The sequence below is a fragment of the Coffea arabica genome, chromosome 7e, assembly GCF_036785885.1.
Source record: "Coffea arabica cultivar ET-39 chromosome 7e, Coffea Arabica ET-39 HiFi, whole genome shotgun sequence".
NCBI lineage: Eukaryota > Viridiplantae > Streptophyta > Magnoliopsida > Gentianales > Rubiaceae > Coffea > Coffea arabica.
The window spans coordinates 6,311,709-6,330,000 of NC_092323.1; the positions used below are offsets into that span (position 1 = coordinate 6,311,709).

The 18,292-nt window shown below is 39.3% G+C and overlaps 3 protein-coding genes and 1 long non-coding RNA gene across 7 annotated transcripts in view; 3 read left to right on the top strand and 1 right to left on the bottom strand.

Moving 5' to 3' along the window:
* Positions 1–1,267: 1,267 nt before the first annotated feature.
* LOC113700429 (BTB/POZ domain-containing protein SR1IP1) lies at positions 1,268–5,433 on the top strand. Its single transcript, XM_027220866.2, has 5 exons — positions 1,268–1,967; positions 2,078–2,147; positions 2,384–2,998; positions 3,079–3,615; positions 4,641–5,433. Exons 1-5 carry the CDS (start codon positions 1,864–1,866, stop codon positions 5,175–5,177), a joined length of 1,863 nt encoding a protein of 620 aa, XP_027076667.1. The 5' UTR covers positions 1,268–1,863; the 3' UTR covers positions 5,178–5,433.
* Positions 5,434–7,130: 1,697 nt separating this feature from the next.
* On the bottom strand, positions 7,131–9,489 carry LOC113701060 (uncharacterized). 4 transcript variants are annotated; one of them, XM_027221524.2, is made up of 3 exons: positions 8,968–9,489; positions 8,046–8,262; positions 7,131–7,947 (listed from the first exon to the last, which is right to left on the bottom strand). In XM_027221524.2, the coding sequence occupies exons 2-3, from the start codon at positions 8,124–8,126 to the stop codon at positions 7,363–7,365; spliced, it is 666 nt and encodes a 221-aa protein (XP_027077325.1). In that variant the 5' UTR covers positions 8,127–8,262; positions 8,968–9,489; the 3' UTR covers positions 7,131–7,362. The 4 variants fall into 4 exon arrangements, with proteins under 4 accessions (XP_027077325.1, XP_027077322.1, XP_027077321.1 ...); XM_027221521.2 differs by having other exon boundaries at positions 8,046–8,588; positions 8,813–9,489; XM_027221520.2 differs by having other exon boundaries at positions 8,345–9,489.
* Positions 9,490–15,048: 5,559 nt separating this feature from the next.
* LOC113701180 (uncharacterized) lies at positions 15,049–16,477 on the top strand. Its single transcript, XR_003450851.2, has 3 exons — positions 15,049–15,212; positions 15,806–15,872; positions 15,930–16,477. It is a non-coding gene; the product is annotated as an uncharacterized lncRNA (long non-coding RNA).
* A 513-nt stretch (positions 16,478–16,990) lies between these two features.
* LOC113701179 (peroxidase 51) overlaps positions 16,991–18,292 on the top strand; it is a 1,936-nt gene continuing 634 nt past the window's right edge. Inside the window, exons 1-4 of the mRNA XM_027221706.2 lie at positions 16,991–17,360; positions 17,506–17,706; positions 17,796–17,961; positions 18,183–18,292. The exon at positions 18,183–18,292 is cut by the window's right edge and continues 634 nt beyond it. Of these exons, the coding sequence (XP_027077507.2) occupies positions 17,130–17,360; positions 17,506–17,706; positions 17,796–17,961; positions 18,183–18,292 (708 nt within the window). The 5' untranslated portion in view covers positions 16,991–17,129. The remainder of the gene's footprint in view (positions 17,361–17,505; positions 17,707–17,795; positions 17,962–18,182) is intronic.

The window sequence follows — 18,292 nt, forward strand, 5'->3', positions numbered from 1 at the left end:
GCCTTTTTAGTGCAAGATTGTGGTGGATGATAGTGATGACCCTTTCATTTATAAAGGTATAATTAAGGAAAATGGGCTCCAAAATAGGCAATAATTTGAAGCATGACCACTTGTAAGATTATTGTCCGCTCGTGGGCCTGATAATCTTATCATGTCTCTTCCAGTTACAGGTAGGTGCTGCATAATGTTCAAGATGTACAAAATTTTTCTGCCTTTTCCCTTGTCTAACGGACGGAAATGATTGGTAGATAGGAAATTATTGTCAATTAGAAAAAAATAGAGAATTGTAACATTCGGTTGAAGATCCTGATGGAGAATTGGAAGTTGCCTGTGCAGAACATCAGGTGATTGAGGAGCACTAGTTAATCAATTTACTGGAATAAGGTAAAATTGGATTCGTGGGGACTTCCAGAATGCGGTTCTATACTTAAATTACAGGGTCAACTTGGTAAGGCCTGCGCATCTGGACCATAAAGAAAGTCTTTCTTTCCACTAGTAATCTTTTGGAGCCATGATACATGAATATGATATATACTAAACTACTGATACCAAATCCACCAATCAATTCTGTGTTTCATGATCAGTCAGCATTCAACAGGATTTTTTTCTTTTCCGTTTTTTTGGGATTGGTATCATTGGAAAGCAGCTGTTACCAGTTATATTTCGACAACAGCCATTACTACTGCTTAGGATAGGTACAGCGTCAGATTTATTACAGTAAATTCTCAAGAACATGATAACAACTACTCCTAGCTCTAACTGCTTAAATTTGCTAGCTTTTAAAGTCAGTAGGTCCTGGGAGCATAGTGAAATCGATTTCAAGATATAGAATAAAGAAGAATGACCTCTTTCTTTTGCGGATAGCTAGCCTAGTACGGTAACTCCAGGGTCCAGACCTGAAGCGAAGACCAGTTGATGAATTTTACCAACTGAATCACAGAGGTGGACTGGTTGTTTGATGGACTCTTTGGGGCTCTTAATGCCTGTATCTAAGGCTACTTTTCAACTTGGAGTAAGTCAGGCTGTGTTACCAGGGTAAAGTTGAGATTAGGACAACAGATGGACCTACCAGATGCTTCTTGTCATGAAAGTTGAAAAAAGGGGTTTTGCTTCTAAACTAAAAAAAAAAAAAAAAAAGGCGGATAATATTAGCATATCGATAACTGGATAACAAGTAATAACTCATCGGACGTATGATTTTTCATGAACGCCAGCATAGGCCATGTGTGAAGTGGCTCAGCTTGTTGGTCCCTTTTTAAAGTGTAAGGTGCCTTGTTTTGTTGGTATCCCCCAGCCCTGATTTGCTTTCCACAGCCAATAGAGAATTGGTAATCTGGGGATTATGAAAAAGGAGATTGGCACTTTTGTGGATGAAAACATTTTGCATATGGAACTTCTAACCATTTAGGCTCCTCTCATCCTTTCGACCCGGCTCCCTAAACTCACAACCACACACACTTTTTAACTAGAAAATCTTTTTCCTTCTATTTGACCCCATTATTCTCCTAAATGTGCCTATAATGCTAACCCATGTATGGCGGACACCTCCAGCCAGAACAGGGGGTCTATTGTGGAATTTCACTCAGTTGATGATTGCTTGTAAATGCAGATGATAAGTGCGTCGTTATGGACCGAAATTGGAGTTGATACTCTCATGATTTGATTGTTCACTTGTGATTTTGTTTAGTTAATCAAGAGGAATGTGGAAAAAAAAATTAACAAAAGAGACATGCTGCTTAGTTCTAAGATAAGATTACCACGAAGTACTGCATGAGAGTTGCTCGTCTAACTTTGCCAAATATCACTCGTTTGTGACGTGCATAAACATAAAAGTACTTGGTCGAGGTCTTTTGATTATTCACTATGGGGGATGCTGAGTTCCAAGCTGCTGGACAATCCACAAGTCCCAACATGTCTAGTAAGAAGAAAGAGCTTCTTTCCACTGCTATGAAGAGAACTAGTGAATGGTTTGATCTTCTTTCGACTTTGATTCTCATTCAATTGTTTATTGTGTGCTATTTTCGTGACAATTTGGACCAAAAAGAAGACTAAAGTTGGTGCAATGAATTATCAACAGGATCTTTTCGCAGGAGATTCCAAGTGATGTTATTGTTCACGCTGGAGGAACGCCCTTCTCTCTGCACAAGGTAACGTGTATTTTTTCCTGTTGGTTGTGCTCATGATATATTTCTATGACGGCCTGCTTGTTCTTTTTTCTGTGAAGTCTCTGGATGTATTCGGTTGCCATGGTTGGAGACTTGTTAGCTTTTGTGTATTTGATTAAACATGTAATTTAGACATCAGGTGCTGAGAGTTGGAGCAACTTAGCAATGATCGTTTTCTACTTTTAAGATTAAAGAACTTGTCTTTACATCCCGTACAGTTCCCACTGGTCTCAAAGTGTGGATACATAAGGAAATTGGTCTCTGAATCCAATGATGCTGATCTTTCTGAAATTGAAGTTCCTGACATTCCTGGTGGAGCAGAGGCGTTTGAACTTGCAGCAAAGTTTTGTTATGGAATAAATTTTGAGATAAGTACAGAAAACATAGCCATGCTTAGATGTGGTGCTGAGTATCTTGGGATGACGGAGGACTATGCTATTGGAAATCTAGTTGGAAGAACCGAAGCTTACCTAAATGAAGTGGCACTCAAAAGCCTTGCAAGTGCGGTTTCCATTTTGCATTCCACAGAAAGTTTTCTTCCGGTGGCAGAGGAAGTAAAATTGGTTAGCCGGTGCATAGACACAATTGCTTATATAGCCTGCAAAGATAACCAATTTGCTACATCAGGTAGGGCAGACAGTGGCAACCATGGCATAAATTCCTCAATGGTGTTTCAACCTAAAGCAATTGTTGATTGGTGGGCTGAGGATTTAACTGTCCTTAGAATTGATATGTTCCAACGGGTGCTTATTGCGATGATGGCTAGGGGATTTAAACAATATTCCCTTGGTCCAATACTGATGCTATATGTGCAGAAATCACTTCGAGGTTTGGTGAGATCTCAAACCCCCACAAATTTTGATTATTTGGCTTAATTAGAAATGTACGTAATTGACTTCACTTTTCTCCACAGGAAATATTTGGAAAGGGAAGGAAAAAAATTGAGCTGCGACAAGAACATGAGAAGAGGGTTGTTTTAGAAACAATCGTTAGTCTTCTACCGAGAGAGAAGCATTCCTTGTCCGTCAGCTTTCTCTCGATGCTGCTTAGGGCTGCAATTTATCTGGAAACGACGTTTGCTTGCAGGCTTGACTTGGAGAAGAGGATAGCTTTGCAACTAGGACAGGCTGTGCTAGATGATCTCTTAATTCCCTCGTACTCTTTCACTGGAGACACACTATTCGACGTGGAGACAGTCCAGCGGATAATGATGAATTATCTAGATCATGAAATGGAGGGGCACAGATCAGGACTTAATGCAGATGAAGATCTTCTTTCTCCTCCTACTGGCATGGAAAGAGTAGGGAGGCTAATGGAGAATTACCTTGCTGAAATCGCTTCTGATCGAAACTTGTCTGTTTCGAAGTTTGTTGGTCTTGCTGAACTCTTACCTGAACGTTCAAGAATCACAGAAGATGGCATGTATAGGGCAATTGACATCTATTTAAAGGTATGCGCTCTCGCATTTATATATCCGCTGGTCCCGTGATGGGTTACAAGCTAAAATTGTACGTTGATGTGCTTAAATTTATTTCTCATTACTTTCATGTCAGTTCTAGCCCTACACTTGCATTCGTGATTCGTCTTATCTTCTGATTCACAAGTGAGTGAATTGGAAATATCGTGTTGCTATTTATGGCAACTCCTGAATGTTAAATCCTTTCATGATGAATTTCATTCGGTTAGGTGTGTTAGTCAGATTGGCATTCATCTGCCTGAACCTCTGATAGTAATTTGGTTATACCTCTCCTTAATCTTCAATATCACCGCGTCAGACAAACAATGTAGAGTGGAAGAGATACAAGGAAATAGAGCAGGGAAAGATAATTGAGAGAAAAATGCAGAAAAGGAAAATCCATCATCAATCTGATTATTTTTAATATACTCCTCCATTCCAGCATCGTTCATAAATCCATGAAATTCCCTTACTGTGTTAATAAACTTGTTGAGACTAATTTACATGACTATTTTCATGTGAACGGAGGGTTGCGGTCGAAATCTCTGTTTTCAATTTTTTCCACCAAAAAGCAAAGGGCCAACAAAGAGCTGTAGAGTAAGTGCACATCTAGGCATGCCTTGCGATATACAAGGCAGCATAAATTACCATGAAAATGTCATGTCGGGCTTATTATTAATCTTCAGCCATGCAACGGGGCAAATAATGAGGAAAGAGATCTAGTAACACCCAATATCATAGTTTAACCTACTCCCCAAATGCTTACTCGTCCCCACTGCCACATCTCATCGACTGTTTTTTGACCCATTGCAGACGCTAACAAAATCTTGCTGTCTTGAATTTCAAAAACTAAAGAAAACGTTTATCATAATTTAAGCTTTTCTGCCCATTCCACCCAAGAACATGTGTATCATAATATAAGTAAATAACTTGTATCATTAGTCTCTGCTAATCATCATACCAGATGAACATTTTTGGGAGTAATCTCTTTAGATTGTTGAGTTCTGGGGATTTTTCAGGCTCATCCTGCATTAAGTGACATGGAGAGAAAGAAAGTCTGCAGCGTAATGGACTGTCAAAAGCTGTCCAGGGAAGCCTGCGCTCATGCAGCTCAGAATGATCGACTTCCGGTTCAAACTGTCGTTCAAGTGCTTTACTATGAGCAACAACGCCTTCGGGAGGCCGTCGATGGCACGGAAGGTGAAACCCCTAATCTTGCCCTCAAGGTAAATCAGCACCCTGCTGGCAGCCACACAGCTCCACAAGAACTCTCAAGCTTGCGAAAAGAAAATCAGGATCTGAAATTGGAACTAGTGAAAATGAGAACAAGATTGCGAGAACTTGAAAAATCTTCAGATAAATCCTATGCAGCCAGTCCCTTGGTTATCACTCTTCCCTCTGCTGAGAAACCTCCATTGCCTAGAAAATCACTCATCAGTTCTGTCTCGAGAAAACTGGGCAAGATTAATCCATTTCTTCGTGCTGATGCACTTTTCCCTTCAAATGCAAAAGTTCGGAGCAAACCTAGCAAGGATCGGAGGCATTCCATATCATAACAACGCTGGTTTGTCTCTTCTCCCTTGGGCTCTTTTCGTGTTTGATGTATAATGTGATACTATTACAATTGCACATTTGAAGAGAATTAACGGTTGTGAAGAGCACCATAAAGATTTTGTATATTTTCTGGTTACTTTCATCTCTTCCCCCCTCTTTTTTGGGTGATGTTGATGTAAATCACGTTTGCACTCTATTGTGCTTGAGGTGTGTATTGTAAATGGAGATCAATGTAAATTCCCAAGTCTTCCCTGTGCAGTATGCTTCAGTTTTCCAGGATTTTCGACACTCCAAGAGAACAGATTCAGATTATGCAAATTTATTTGTTCTGCTGAACTTGAATCCAGCCGGCAGATGGTTGCTCTCTAGTCGGGAATGATAGGCACCGGCGACCCAGTGGTGTATCGTGTCAGCCGACATATTAGTTCAATGACTTCAATCTAGGAAAGCGATTCTGGGGACCTAAAAGTTCAGCATCTGGTTATTGGAACCGGTGGGGTACGTATCTGGTTAATTGAAACCAAAAATACACAGGCTACAAGTGTTCTCATCATGTCCATTGGTCCACGTCCGAGGCAAATTATTGTAGAACTTCAAATAGGAGGATCATTACATCATTGAACTTTCTGGTTCAAAGATTGGATGAGTTCAACCAACTTTGAGAGAGAGAGAGAGAGAGAAGTCGATCATATACATTATTGCTGGGAGCCTTATTTAATTGGAATTAGGAATCTTGATGTTCATTTGGTGGCAGACAAATTGTTGGATATAATTTCCATGTGGTAGTTGGAGAACCAAAGAACATAAAATAGAATACAAGCTAGAAACGAAAGTATTGAATCACCAACGGTGTCTCAAAATTTCTTTTGTCAAAACTCAAAAAGCAAGTTCGTTTAGATCAGATTCCTCATATCTTCTTTGAGTAGTATATTGCGGAAAATCTGTCTCTACTTTTCATTGAAAGCCCCCAGCAGCCAAGTATGTGATCCAATTCAACTCATGCAGATGTCCTCCTCCCGTTCATTGTCCCAAAATAATACTACCCCAGATTCCTTGTGCCCGTGAAATTGGTGTTATGGCCTATGGGAGGCCTTGGATAGCTGAAGTCGGAATCTAAGGCCAATTGATGTGGACGCCCGAGCGTCCTTTCAGGAAAAAATAGGCCGATCGAGCACAACCTAATCAAGTACAGCAGGCTGTGTGGCCTGCGGGGTGGGAAAGTCAGATGTCGTATGATCAAAATTTACACTCTTCCAACTTTTTGATGTTCTAAAGAATACTTATATTAGTCTCACATCGGGGTTCAGTCCCACATCGGGGTTGTTAGGGGGGTTTGGGGTAGTATATTAGTCTCCTGAGGAACCACAAGAGTTGCCGGCTTTTGTGATTTCCTCGGGATTTCGGTTAGTTTATTACCAAAAAGTCTGTTAACTTGCTTGGTAAAAAAAAAAAGAATACTTATAGGCCTTGTTTGGTTTGCTTGTTTTCGTCGAAAAATATTGTCATTTTTCGTGATCACATTTTCCTATCACTTTTTTCCCTCACATATATTAAATCGCTACAGTAATTTTTTCATGAAAAATGACGAAAAATGCAATCCAAACACAACCTTACGCTGGGAGAGGATGGGAAATGCAGGGAAAATCCTCCGAATGAGAAGAGAAAAAGAAGGGTTCAATCGGGCGAAAAGCTGATTCCTTGAAAAATACAAATGATGATGCAGTGTCATATTTGCGAGTGACGCGACACCCTCAAACACCAAATGTCTTTTCAAGTACCAGCAGAAATTTAGGCACGCCCAGCAACTATTGGACTATTCATGTCATGGATTGGTTTCGCATGTGGGACGGGACGGTGGTGTGTTGTGGACTCTTAAGATTCCCATACAGATATTTTTGGGGACTTCTTTAGGACGTCCTGTCCGTTAAACCAAACAAGGCTTAATTATACCTCAGTGAGTTACGGCTGGGCTGCCGATGTTAATGAGGCGTGGACTTGACTGGAAAAAGAACAGGATGCCGAGTATTAGCATGCTACATACAGACCAGACGTACTATTCCAGATGAGGAAGGACAATTAAATCTACAAGCAGGATTTAAAACTGAGTTGAAATTTTATCAAACTATCACCATAATCAGCCGATAAGAATCAGTCTAAAATATTTTCATACCGACTCTAGATGATTTTTCAACTCGTGTTAAGACTCAAAGCTTGTAAAAGCCAAGGAGGATTACTATGTCTGTCTTGTCTCAATTGCTCCTCAATGTCAGAACTTTTCTTCCTTGAACCTAATAAACTAGGATTGGAACCGGGCAGCTCTAATCCCCATTTCCTTCCAATAAATTCTTCTCGAATTGCATTTGTCCTCTGATGATTAATTAGACCTGAATTTGTCCTCTTTATATTGCTGGATCCTGTGGAGGAAGAAGAAAAACTCGCTGCAGAATCTGAAGGGATTGACATCTCCAAAGATTTTCTCCTTCCACAGTTACTCGACGGGCCAATGCCTAATGTCAGCTCCAGCTCACTTTCATCATCAATTCCTGCCGTCCCATTCCGTTCGATTCCCTGAAAGTAATCGTCAACGGGAAGTTCCAAATCAAGGCCCAGTCGCGGCCTTTTCTCTACATCTGCATGATGATCATTTGTCTGATTTGATATACTAACAATCTTGAGATTCCGTGTATCTGAATCTTGGCCGTGTTTCTGGCTGCTTGCAATCTTCTTCATTAGCAGCTTTTGAATTTGATATAGACGGTGTAGTTCATAAACCTGCACAACCAATACCATGAATCTCGGGAACTGAAACCTTTTAAAGCCAAGGAAACTCAAAATCAACGGAAACTAGTCAGTATATATAGTCAACCGACCTGCTCTCTAAATGTTTCCTCATGCTTCAACATGGCCGTCTTCATATATTCCTTATCGTACGGATTAAGAAGCTTCTCCATTCAAGATGATCAGATGACTTTGTATACTCCTTTTTAGGCTATCTTTGACTGGTGGAGAAACCCTACAAGGTCACTTGTGCTGAAACTGGAACTGGATCTTGTGTCTAGCTAAAACACATTCTTCTCACAATTTGACCTGTAAAAAAAAAATGCAGAAAACGGCATAAGATTCATGAAAAGTTTCCGTATAGGATCAGTAGAGAGAGCATATTTCATACGAATTTGAAACACAATCTTGGTGACTGAATAAATCTAGATCTTCTCAGTGTAAACCGATTGCTTTTTCCTTCTTTGCAACAGTAAGTTAGCACTGCCAGACTGCCACAGGGACTGGGACTGGGACTGGGACATCTTAATGATGGTATATACATATATCAAGACTCACAACATTGTACAGTCATCATTCGCATTGAGAAAGTGCCTTGACGCATTTTGTACCGAGAAATTTATCTGAAAAAGAAGCTGCATTTTTTTGTTAGATTAAAATTCGAATTTTATTGGTGTGATTTAATTTCACTGATCATGTACCATAGCTGATGCAATGTGTACTTAAAAAGTGTACTGAAACAAAAGATTTCCACTTAGACCTCATATTTTTCATGCCAATAAGATTTCTTGTTCTCTTGCACAATTTCCTAGTTACATGCTAGAATTGCCAGAACTTTTGTAGCTTCAGGTTTATTTACCTTTTTGTCACGTCCTAGTGAATACGGACGCCAACATTCGAGAAAGATGAAGAATTCTTTTCCTTCTTGCTCATCAAGTCAACCAGAAACCACATACAGTAACCAGTACTGTCGCACTCGGGGAAGCTGGTAAAGATGGGAAGAGAACTTCTTACCTTAGAAATTAATACATGTCTCGCAGAGTCATGAGCCGAAGAGACGAAGATCAAAATTTGGTGATTGTAAAACAAGGAAGATCTTGTAAGGAACTTGAAGAAAAGACGGGAGTTGCGTTGGTGTTGCTGTTGCTGTTGCTGTTGCTGACAACACGGCTTCAGGCTTCAAACTTTGTTTGATGTAGCAACACCTTCCATCGAGCATTCTATAAGTATATACTGTAGAAGATAGAATAAAAAAATGATTGTGGAAGAATTTAAGATTCTCTTTTACACACAGAAATCAAAGCGTTGTTTGTTGCACTTGGGGTTCGAGGCATGCCAAACAAATCCCAGTGCCTCAGCCAATGTGATTCGAGTTTTGTGAAAGAGATGCCCCCAGACAAGTCCAGCAGTGCGCCCATATTTAATACCCATTAAATACTAATACGATCCCATGTGTGCAGTTGTTGCTGATCACAAGGCCTTAGTTACGTTTAGACCAGTACCATGGGACAACGCTTCAAAATCACAGCTTAGCCTGCAAAGGTAAATCACATGATGCACCCCAAGCTTACAAGTCTATATGCTGTAGTTGTAACAGTTGTTTTATATGCTAGCACTACTTTCATTACCTGGCCCGCCGACACGTACGTCTTGACCGTACGTACGTTAACCGGGTACTTCTTGGAAAAGTCCAAAATTTCAACTTATGAGAATGAAGGAATCTGTAAAACTAAAACTACATGAGCTTAAAACTTGATCAGTTATATATTGTACTGTAATGAAGGCGATGAGTATAAATGACGTCTTTAATTTGTTTAATGTAAGTTTTTTTTTTTTTTTCCGGATATACAATCTATTCTTGCTTTATATTAGGAAAAGGAGAATCTGAAGAAGAGATCCAATAAGAATCTGAAGGGAACTAAACAATCGCCGGCTCAAACGGACACGCAAACAAACGGTTGAAGAAATCTTCAGGAAAGCTTGAATTTTTTTAGTGGCCAACTACTGCTCCAGCCACAGTTGGTTGGTTGTTTAACGTAAGTGTGGTGTGGAATATTATCGGAGGTGCCAGAGACAGAGCCAGCCAACTCGTTTGGAAGATTCATTTCTGGTGTGATGGCCATTAAAGACACCATGTGGATGCACTCTTTAAAATCGGCTTTCTTATGGCTTAATCGACCTTAGCGTCTCATACTTGGGGCATACTTAACTTATGACGGCATGTGCATGCTTTGGAAGTCCATGGATCATAGACCTTTGCGAGTTGGTTATGTTCCTGTTCTTTTGCTGTTGTACAGACGAGATGGATTGGAAATAGATAATTCAAGATAGTAAAAGATGGATCTACATGCATGCATGCACACAGCTGTACAAACCGTCGAAAATAATTAATCTGTTGTGTAGAACGCATATTCAGTTATGGGCGTGGCAAAAAAAAAAAAGAAAAAAGAAGGCTCAAGGGGATGCATTAATTAATTGTCTCCGATGAAATGAAACTTTTGTGACAGTAACAGACTCAACACTAATTGCTGATTGAACATATCATGAAAAATGCGCTGATGAGGGTACTACCTAATCCATGATATTTCTAGACTATGTGGTATGTGAATTAAAATTGCGGGTGGTCTGAAAATCTTGGGCCGCATAATTGCAAACTGAAGTGATGGGATTGAAAGAATATTTGAAAACCTAGGCTAGGAAAGAGAGGAGGAAGGGGACATTTTAGCACGCGTTGCCGGTGCAAGGAGGTGCAGCAATATGGCTTTGTGGGTCCTTTTGGGTTTGCTAAAAGGCTGAGCCACGGCCTCGCACTGTTTCTTTGGTCCCATCTTTTATCCGTATCTCAGAAAAAATAATTTGTAAAAAAAAAAAAAAGAAGAAGATCGAGGGTATGGAGTGATACGACGAAACCTAGGTGAACCAGTTTTATACTTTTATTACTATTCTTATCAGAACTATTGGCCAGAAAAATGAAAGAAAGGTCATACTAATCAGAAAATTCAAGGTGCTCACTTAAGAAACCCAAGATGGTATCATTTGTAGTATATATTCTATAAAAATAGATGATGCGATTTGAGAAACCTACTCAATAATCTGTCTCAGAGGCCCAAAACAAAGTAATATTGAAGATCAAAGGCCGAAAAATGATATCTATGTTTTGTTTTATTTTGCTAATGACAGCTAGTAGTAATTCTTATCTTTTTTGTGACAGGATGACAGTAGTACTGTAATTAATATCATCTGGGAAACTATCAAAGTAGTAGCATCTTTTTGTTTGTTTTAAATATAAATATGGTCTAGTTGCGTTATCATGGTAAGTACTATTTTGTTCGTATCGGGACCAATTGAATAATATTATTGTTCAAGCTGATCCAATTGTAAGCTGAATATCCAATTGTTTAATTTTCTTTTCCTTTTCCTTTCTCTTTCTGAAGGAATTAAGTACTGCCAAATATACCATGATATCTCTACCTCTCCATCTCTCACGAACATGATGAGTTATGAGCGGTACCAATAATTGACAATTTCCCTTGGCTGGATGTGCGGGGTGCGTCTTTCTTATCTAGTGGTAATAGTAAAACAAACAAACAAAAAATATTGAAAGTGGCAGCAGAAGCCAGAAGGGTGGGGTGGGGATAGCAAAATTTCAAATTGATTTAGATGAGTCACTGACCTAGCTACCCGCATTAATCAGTAGTAGTATACTATATGATTAAATAGATATCGTTTGGTCCATTGGATCAGGAGATAACTTAAGCGCGCGCGCGCACACACACTAATTAATTGTACTACTACTATTCGTTACTATTGTTGTTGTTATCGCAAAAAATTATAAATTTGTGTGTGAAAAGTCAAAAGTCACTGCTTAGTTGCTTTCGTGTTCCATTGCAACAAACACAACCCGTATGTGTTTCCGTGAGCAATTATTCTTTCTTCTTACACGCACCATGATCACGAGTGGCATTACTAGGAAACAAATGACAGGGACTAACCACTTACTCAACTTAATTATGGTTAATTAAATCCTTCGATAATGACGTTAATGATTTCATAAGGTGGAATGGAATCTCGAATCTGCCTCCAGTTTTTTTTTTTTTTTTTTAACGCTATTAATGGATATAGTACAAGTAATTATATTGTTTTGTCTTAACAAGAAAAGGGAAAACAAAATGCATGCTTCTGTAGGTGTAGGTGGTACTTGGCACGACTCAGGGGTTGTGTTTCCGATAACAAGCTGTGTCTGATTTTGATGCTACGATCGAGTCAATTGTCAATTATGCAGGTGCAGGCAGCATATCGTTATTATTCTCTCCAGGCTTCCTTTTTTTTTTTTTTCCTTCCCCTTCCTTCCTTCTTCTCTCGACTCGTCTGAGTTCACTGCCGGGACATCTTTAGTTGCAAGACGGTCGCTTCAGACGCCAGTGGCACATCTATAAAAGCATGTCTTTTGTAGTGAAAATTATTACTCCTACACTACAAAAGCAACAAAGAAAATTTATTTTAAAAAAAAAAAAAAAGGAAAGAAAAGGAAACCAGCAGAAAAATTGGCCTGGAAAAATCGACTAAGTCTACAAGCGACAAAATCAAGATTTGAGTCTTTGACAGGTGAGGGAAGAGAACTTTTAGAGAAGGAAATGGAATGGACAACATATATTCTTCCGAAAATGTTGAGAGGATCATCGCGTAAAGCATAGCTGTGAACCTAGAATAGAAAATCTTCATGCACATTCGGTTATCATCGATCTGCCAAATTGGAACATAGCTTGCTTGGTTTTGGAAGTCTAACTGCAAATAGGTTATCTCCTTGCAACACAGATTTGATTTTGGCCAGGTTAGATGTCGAAGTTGCTGGCTAATGACTCTCAATTATTAACGGGATAAGCTGTTATATTCGGTTTAGCTAGCGGCTTGCTAATAATTTATCCAACTCAAGAAAAGAAAGAAGAAAAACCAGCTGCTTAATTAACAAATAAGCAGCAGTTCTTAAATTCTTAATTGCCGTATCAGACAATTAACACGCCACAGCTGGTCAAGTGTTAGAGAATAGACAAAAGATGCTGGATAATGGATTCCTGTGAAACCATGAAGATTGGGGTTGGTGGTAATTATAGGTGGGGTTTGGGACTGCTTCAGGACAAAGCAAGTCGGGCTTTTTATGCGCAGTATTTATCTGGTCTTAGCATCGTCAGCATCATTTGATAAATAATTCGGGTGATGCTGCTGCCACTGCCACTTTCACTTTACCGTATGTACAGTCTGTCTCGAAGGAATTGGTTCCCAATCTGAAACTGAATGAGAAAAATCTAGTGGAGCTGGGTTCCACGTAGTACCAACAAACATCCTTATCGATAATGGACCTGAATCCAGATTCCCATTTGGGTATTACATCATGAATGAAAGTTGAAACCACCACAATTACACGCAAGCTCCTCTTCCCCTCCCCTCGTCCGCCTCAGCATTATTCCATCCCTACAGAAATAAAAACAAAGCCTATATTCGAAATCAATTATTGTGTGACAGGAGGGACGTACTGTACACCTCCATCCAACCCCCTCTCCCCCGCCCTCACCAAAAACCTATTCAAGTAAAGTTTTATAGGGTCATTGAACAACTTACTTTCATAAATCGATCTATATAAAACATAACCGATTAGCTATTCTCCAATTGAAGTTGTCATTTTTTTTATGGTGATCTACTTCCCATCGATTCTCTCAATTCAGTTGGGTCAACCCTTAGAAAACTAAAGTAGAAGTAGATTAGATTATATTAAATGTGTCGTTTTCGGAAAAAAAAAAAAAGAAAAAAAAGTTGCTATTAATCACACTCGCAGATAAATCTAGAGATTAGATTATATTAAATGTGTCGTTTCGAAAAAAAAAAAGAAAAAAAAGTTGCTATTAATCACACTCGCAGATAAATCTAGCATATAGATTTTCATGCATGTGTTTTTCTCTGGACTCTTTTTGTTTATCGTACTAATCTAGTCCCTTCTTGAACTCTTTGATGTCTTATCATCCCCGACGTTACAAGCCTTAGCCAAAGAACTGAGGTTTACCTCCTCCAAAAAAAAAAAATTTTTTTTTGTACTGCAAAACTTATAATTTTGATCTGATCAGGGCAATAATTTATAATTGTAATCTATAAATGGGGGTGGAAAAAAATCGATAATTAAAAGTTTGAAATCTCATTGTCAATTAATAGCTTTGATTTCGTTTTCGTTTTCGTTTTCGTTGTAGGACAAGGCTGTTAGCATATGATGATACGTAGAGGTCATTACAGTCCATCGCCGGACGTCTAAAGACATCACGTCTATCTGGCAGAAATGTGACTCCTAATTGAAGATTGAGATTTTAATTGCTAGAGCATGTGCATATTTCGAAATAAATATGCTGCATTTTCAATCTCACTCGGCCCATGGGATCCTCAGTTTCCTTTGTCTTTTTCCGAGGAATTGATGTTCCAAATTTTTAATATGTATTTCCAATTGCAACCTTATCCAATCAACGATACATTTTATACTACTGTTTCAGGAAACGACTTGTTGTGCCTAATAAAGGCCTTTTTTTCATTACAGGATTGGATTTTAGCTTCCACCTTATGTTTATTTATTGTGCCTGCTTGTTTTATTTCAGATGGCTAAAAATAAAACCCTCGTTGGGAAAACCTAGGCATGGGAGGAGATAATTTCTTAGATAACAGCTAAAACTGGACCTGGCCAGTGATTCCCAGATAAACACACACTCAGGTGCATTTTGTTCTTTAGATACATATTAGAACTTCCACTCCCGATCCCGACCAGTAACAGCTTGGATCCCTACAGTATTGGGCAACAACAAATTCATCCCATGCGGCCGAATGTCGAAGATTGGATCCACAAAGGAAGCCCAGAGATAGCAACCCAATCTATAAAGCGCTTGGTCACTCGTGTACGCCAATTCACATGCATATTATTCGTCTGCAATCACAGATATGACCGCAGGATGCAATCGAGCCACGGAAATGGAATCGACAGCTAGTAGCAATATATTCTTTTTTTTTTAACTCCATTTATAAACCTCAATTCAATAAAGCACTCGATAAAAAAGACGGAAATAAGGTCGGGAAGACAGCCCATCGCTGGAACTTGCTCCACTCGTCACATTTCTCTTTCAAAGGAGCACTACCTTTTGGCTGCGGATTTCACTTTAGTAGAGAGGTCTCTTAACTCGAAGGAGGATTGATGGTGAAACTAGATAGAGGAGATCAAATGTAGAACGCAAGTATGTGTCAAAAAAATTTGTTGTGTTTTATATTTCAATGTATTAATGTCTGTATTTATTATATTAGTGTTTATGTGTTTGTTATATTAGCATCTATACTTTCTTTCGACTTCATCTAATAATGTACGTGCCTGCCACATTATTCCTTTTTTTTTTTCTTGGGTTAGTAGCATTCCAAGTTTTTATACTTACGTAGGCTGTGGTAGATTAATTTCAACGGTCATGTAAGAAAACTAAAAAAAATTAAAGGTTGACAATGAACGCAGAACTAGCAAACAGAGAGTAATTTATCCAGGTTGCGTACAAGTATTGACAATATGATTCTCTAGTCAATCCGATTTACTCAGATCTACAATTATGGCTTAATTGTAGTGCCTTGAACAAGGAATGTCTATTCGAATAAACACTTTCAAGATCGGTGTTAGGTGAAGTTGCCTTTAATTGTTTCACTAAACAAGCTTAGACAGCATGTTTTAATTGTTTCAGAGAGATCAATTAAGCTTCACGTTCATGTGGACTTTAATTACTAAAATATTTTCTCCGTTATCACCAACATCATATTACTAAACTATTATTTTGCATCTGAGTGCCAGCTAATTCAGGCCAGGGGAAAGAAAGATTAAACCAAACCAACATAAGTTGGTACGAGTCAAACCCAAGGTTAGCTTTGCTTTTATCCATCATGATACTACACATGCGTATCACAGCCCATCACAGCCCAGATCGTGCTTGGTTCAAAATCCAGGTATTTCCTCCAGGCTGTACCAAGGCAAATGGTCAAATGGAAATGTGTTCCGCAACACGATTTTGACATACCCTCCTTGGGTGATCATCCATTTGCCAGGTTTTTCTTCTCCCCCGTTCTTTTTCCTGGCGGTCTTGTTGTTCATTTTCTCAAAAGGGGCGCAAAAGTAAGCCTGTAGATACCTCCGCGAGGCTCCGTTTGACTAGCCCTGTATCTAATGCTCACTTTGCAGTGTAACTATTATATCTCTAGCTTTTACTGGTGTTCAGGGGTCACTGAATAAATCTAAAACATGCATGAGTTGTTGAACAATTACTCGATGTCAAGTAACCAAATTGAAGGAACATAACTTCTTGTTTGAATTTGTTTTAACATTGAATTTGGCATCTCTGTGTCAACAGCAAGAAATGGCGACAGGATGTTGAATCTCACAAGCTTTATACCCCATCTTCATTTATTTCAGAAAAAATGTTTTGATTGAGCAATTTTAAGCTCCCTAATTTGTTTGAATTGTCAGGCACGCCACAGATATATATGTATATATATATGTGCATCATTTACCATGTGTTTGCTTCTGTTTCTTGGACCAGGCTGCGGGCATTGGAAGTGGAATTAAATCCCTAACTTGAAAAGTCCGATGAGACTAGGCGACTGGGGCTGGGAGAGTAGTTATTGAGGGGAAAATGTAAAAGAGGAAAAAGCCAAAGGCGGCCATAGACGCAACCTTTGGCCAACATCACTGAGTTTGTTTGGACAAGTCAAATTTGGTTTGCAAAATTTGTTTTCACAAATCCCAATCACCTTTTTATCTTTTCAATCACCTTTTTATCTCACATACATCACATCACAAAAAGTGCTACAGTAAATATCTCAAATAAATCATCCAAATAAACTCTTATCCAAACAAACTCAGTCCTGTCATTTTCAAAATCACCAATTTCTCTCTGATAGTTTAATGAACTTTCTTCCTCATAAGAAAGACTCTAAACCAACCAACTTTTTACTTATATATATTCCTCTCATTTGAACATTCTACAAACCAACCTTACCCGGACCGACCCTAGCTAATTATAAACCCCTCTCTCTCTCTCTCTCTCTCTCTCTCTCTCTTTCGTTCTGCAGGCGTTCATCATCTTCCTATTTTTTTTAAGCCTGCTTTGGATTTGGAAGAGATGATGGATCGTCATCGGCTCAGTAATGTTGTTATAACTGTCTTTTCACTTTCTCTCGTTGCTTGTTTGTCCCCTGACTTAGTGTCAGCGCAGCTCAAGCGCAACTATTACGCCAATACCTGCCCCAATGTTGAAAGCATTGTTAGGAATGCCGTCACCCAAAAATTCCAGCAGACCTTCATTACAGTCCCCGGCACCCTCCGTCTCTTCTTCCACGATTGTTTTGTCAATGTAAGTATTAATTAACTCCTTCCATTTTGCAAAAGACACGGAGCTCTTCTCTCTTAATTGTGTGTGTGTGTGTGTGTATATATTTTTTTTCTTGAATACACATTGGAATGACTGGTTCTGTCTCGGGTTAATTGGAAACAAAAAGGGTTGCGATGCTTCTGTCATAATAGCATCGACCCCAAACAACCAGGCAGAAAAAGATCACCCTGATAACCTGTCACTGGCCGGAGATGGATTCGATACGGTTATCAAAGCCAAAGCAGACGTTGATGCAGTGGCGAGTTGCAGGAACAAGGTGTCGTGCGCTGACATTCTTGCCATGGCCGCCCGAGACGTTATTGCACTGGTAAATTCATCTTCCCTCGTCCTCATGCATGCCTAGCTACTTGACCTTAAAATCCAATAATATTTTTCTTTCTAATCTCATCCGTGTAGGCCGGCGGACCTTCATATGCCGTTGAATTGGGAAGACTGGATGGCTTGAGCTCAACTGCCTCAAGCGTCAATGGAAGACTGCCCAAGCCAAGCTTCAATTTGAACCAGCTCAATGCAATATTCGCAGCCAATGGGCTAAGCCAGACGGACATGATTGCTCTCTCAGGTAACTAACACCCGCCACGTGGCATTACAATATTGCACTTTCACTTCGTTCGTTAAACATGCATGCATTGATGAACCAAAAAAAATTTGATTAGAGTAAAACCAGAGTTAACTAAGATTGATTAGGAGCAGGGGTTACTGATTAGTAGCAGTAGTAAATAGTAGTAATTATATTAATCTGATGAAGCATTCATTATTCGTCACATGGTAAATTCTGCGCAGGTGCGCACACGGTGGGTTTCTCACACTGTAACCGGTTTGCAAACCGGATATACAATTTCAGCCCTCAGAATCCAATCGACCCGACTCTCAACAGAGCATACGCAAGCCAA

What these genes read in the sequence shown, in the direction of transcription:
- LOC113700429 (XM_027220866.2), top strand. Translation starts at nt 1,864, where the DNA reads ATGGGGGATGCTGAGTTCCAAGCTGCTGGACAATCCACAAGTCCCAAC. An exon ending in CGCCCTTCTCTCTGCACAAG is followed by an intron (nt 2,148 to 2,383) that starts GTAACGTGTATT and finishes CATCCCGTACAG; the next exon opens with TTCCCACTGGTCTCAAAGTG. An exon ending in CAATTGACATCTATTTAAAG is followed by an intron (nt 3,616 to 4,640) that starts GTATGCGCTCTC and finishes GGGATTTTTCAG; the next exon opens with GCTCATCCTGCATTAAGTGA.
- LOC113701060 (XM_027221524.2), bottom strand. Translation starts at nt 8,126, where the DNA reads ATGGAGAAGCTTCTTAATCCGTACGATAAGGAATATATGAAGACGGCC. An exon ending in AGGAAACATTTAGAGAGCAG is followed by an intron (nt 7,948 to 8,045) that starts GTCGGTTGACTA and finishes TTGGTTGTGCAG; the next exon opens with GTTTATGAACTACACCGTCT.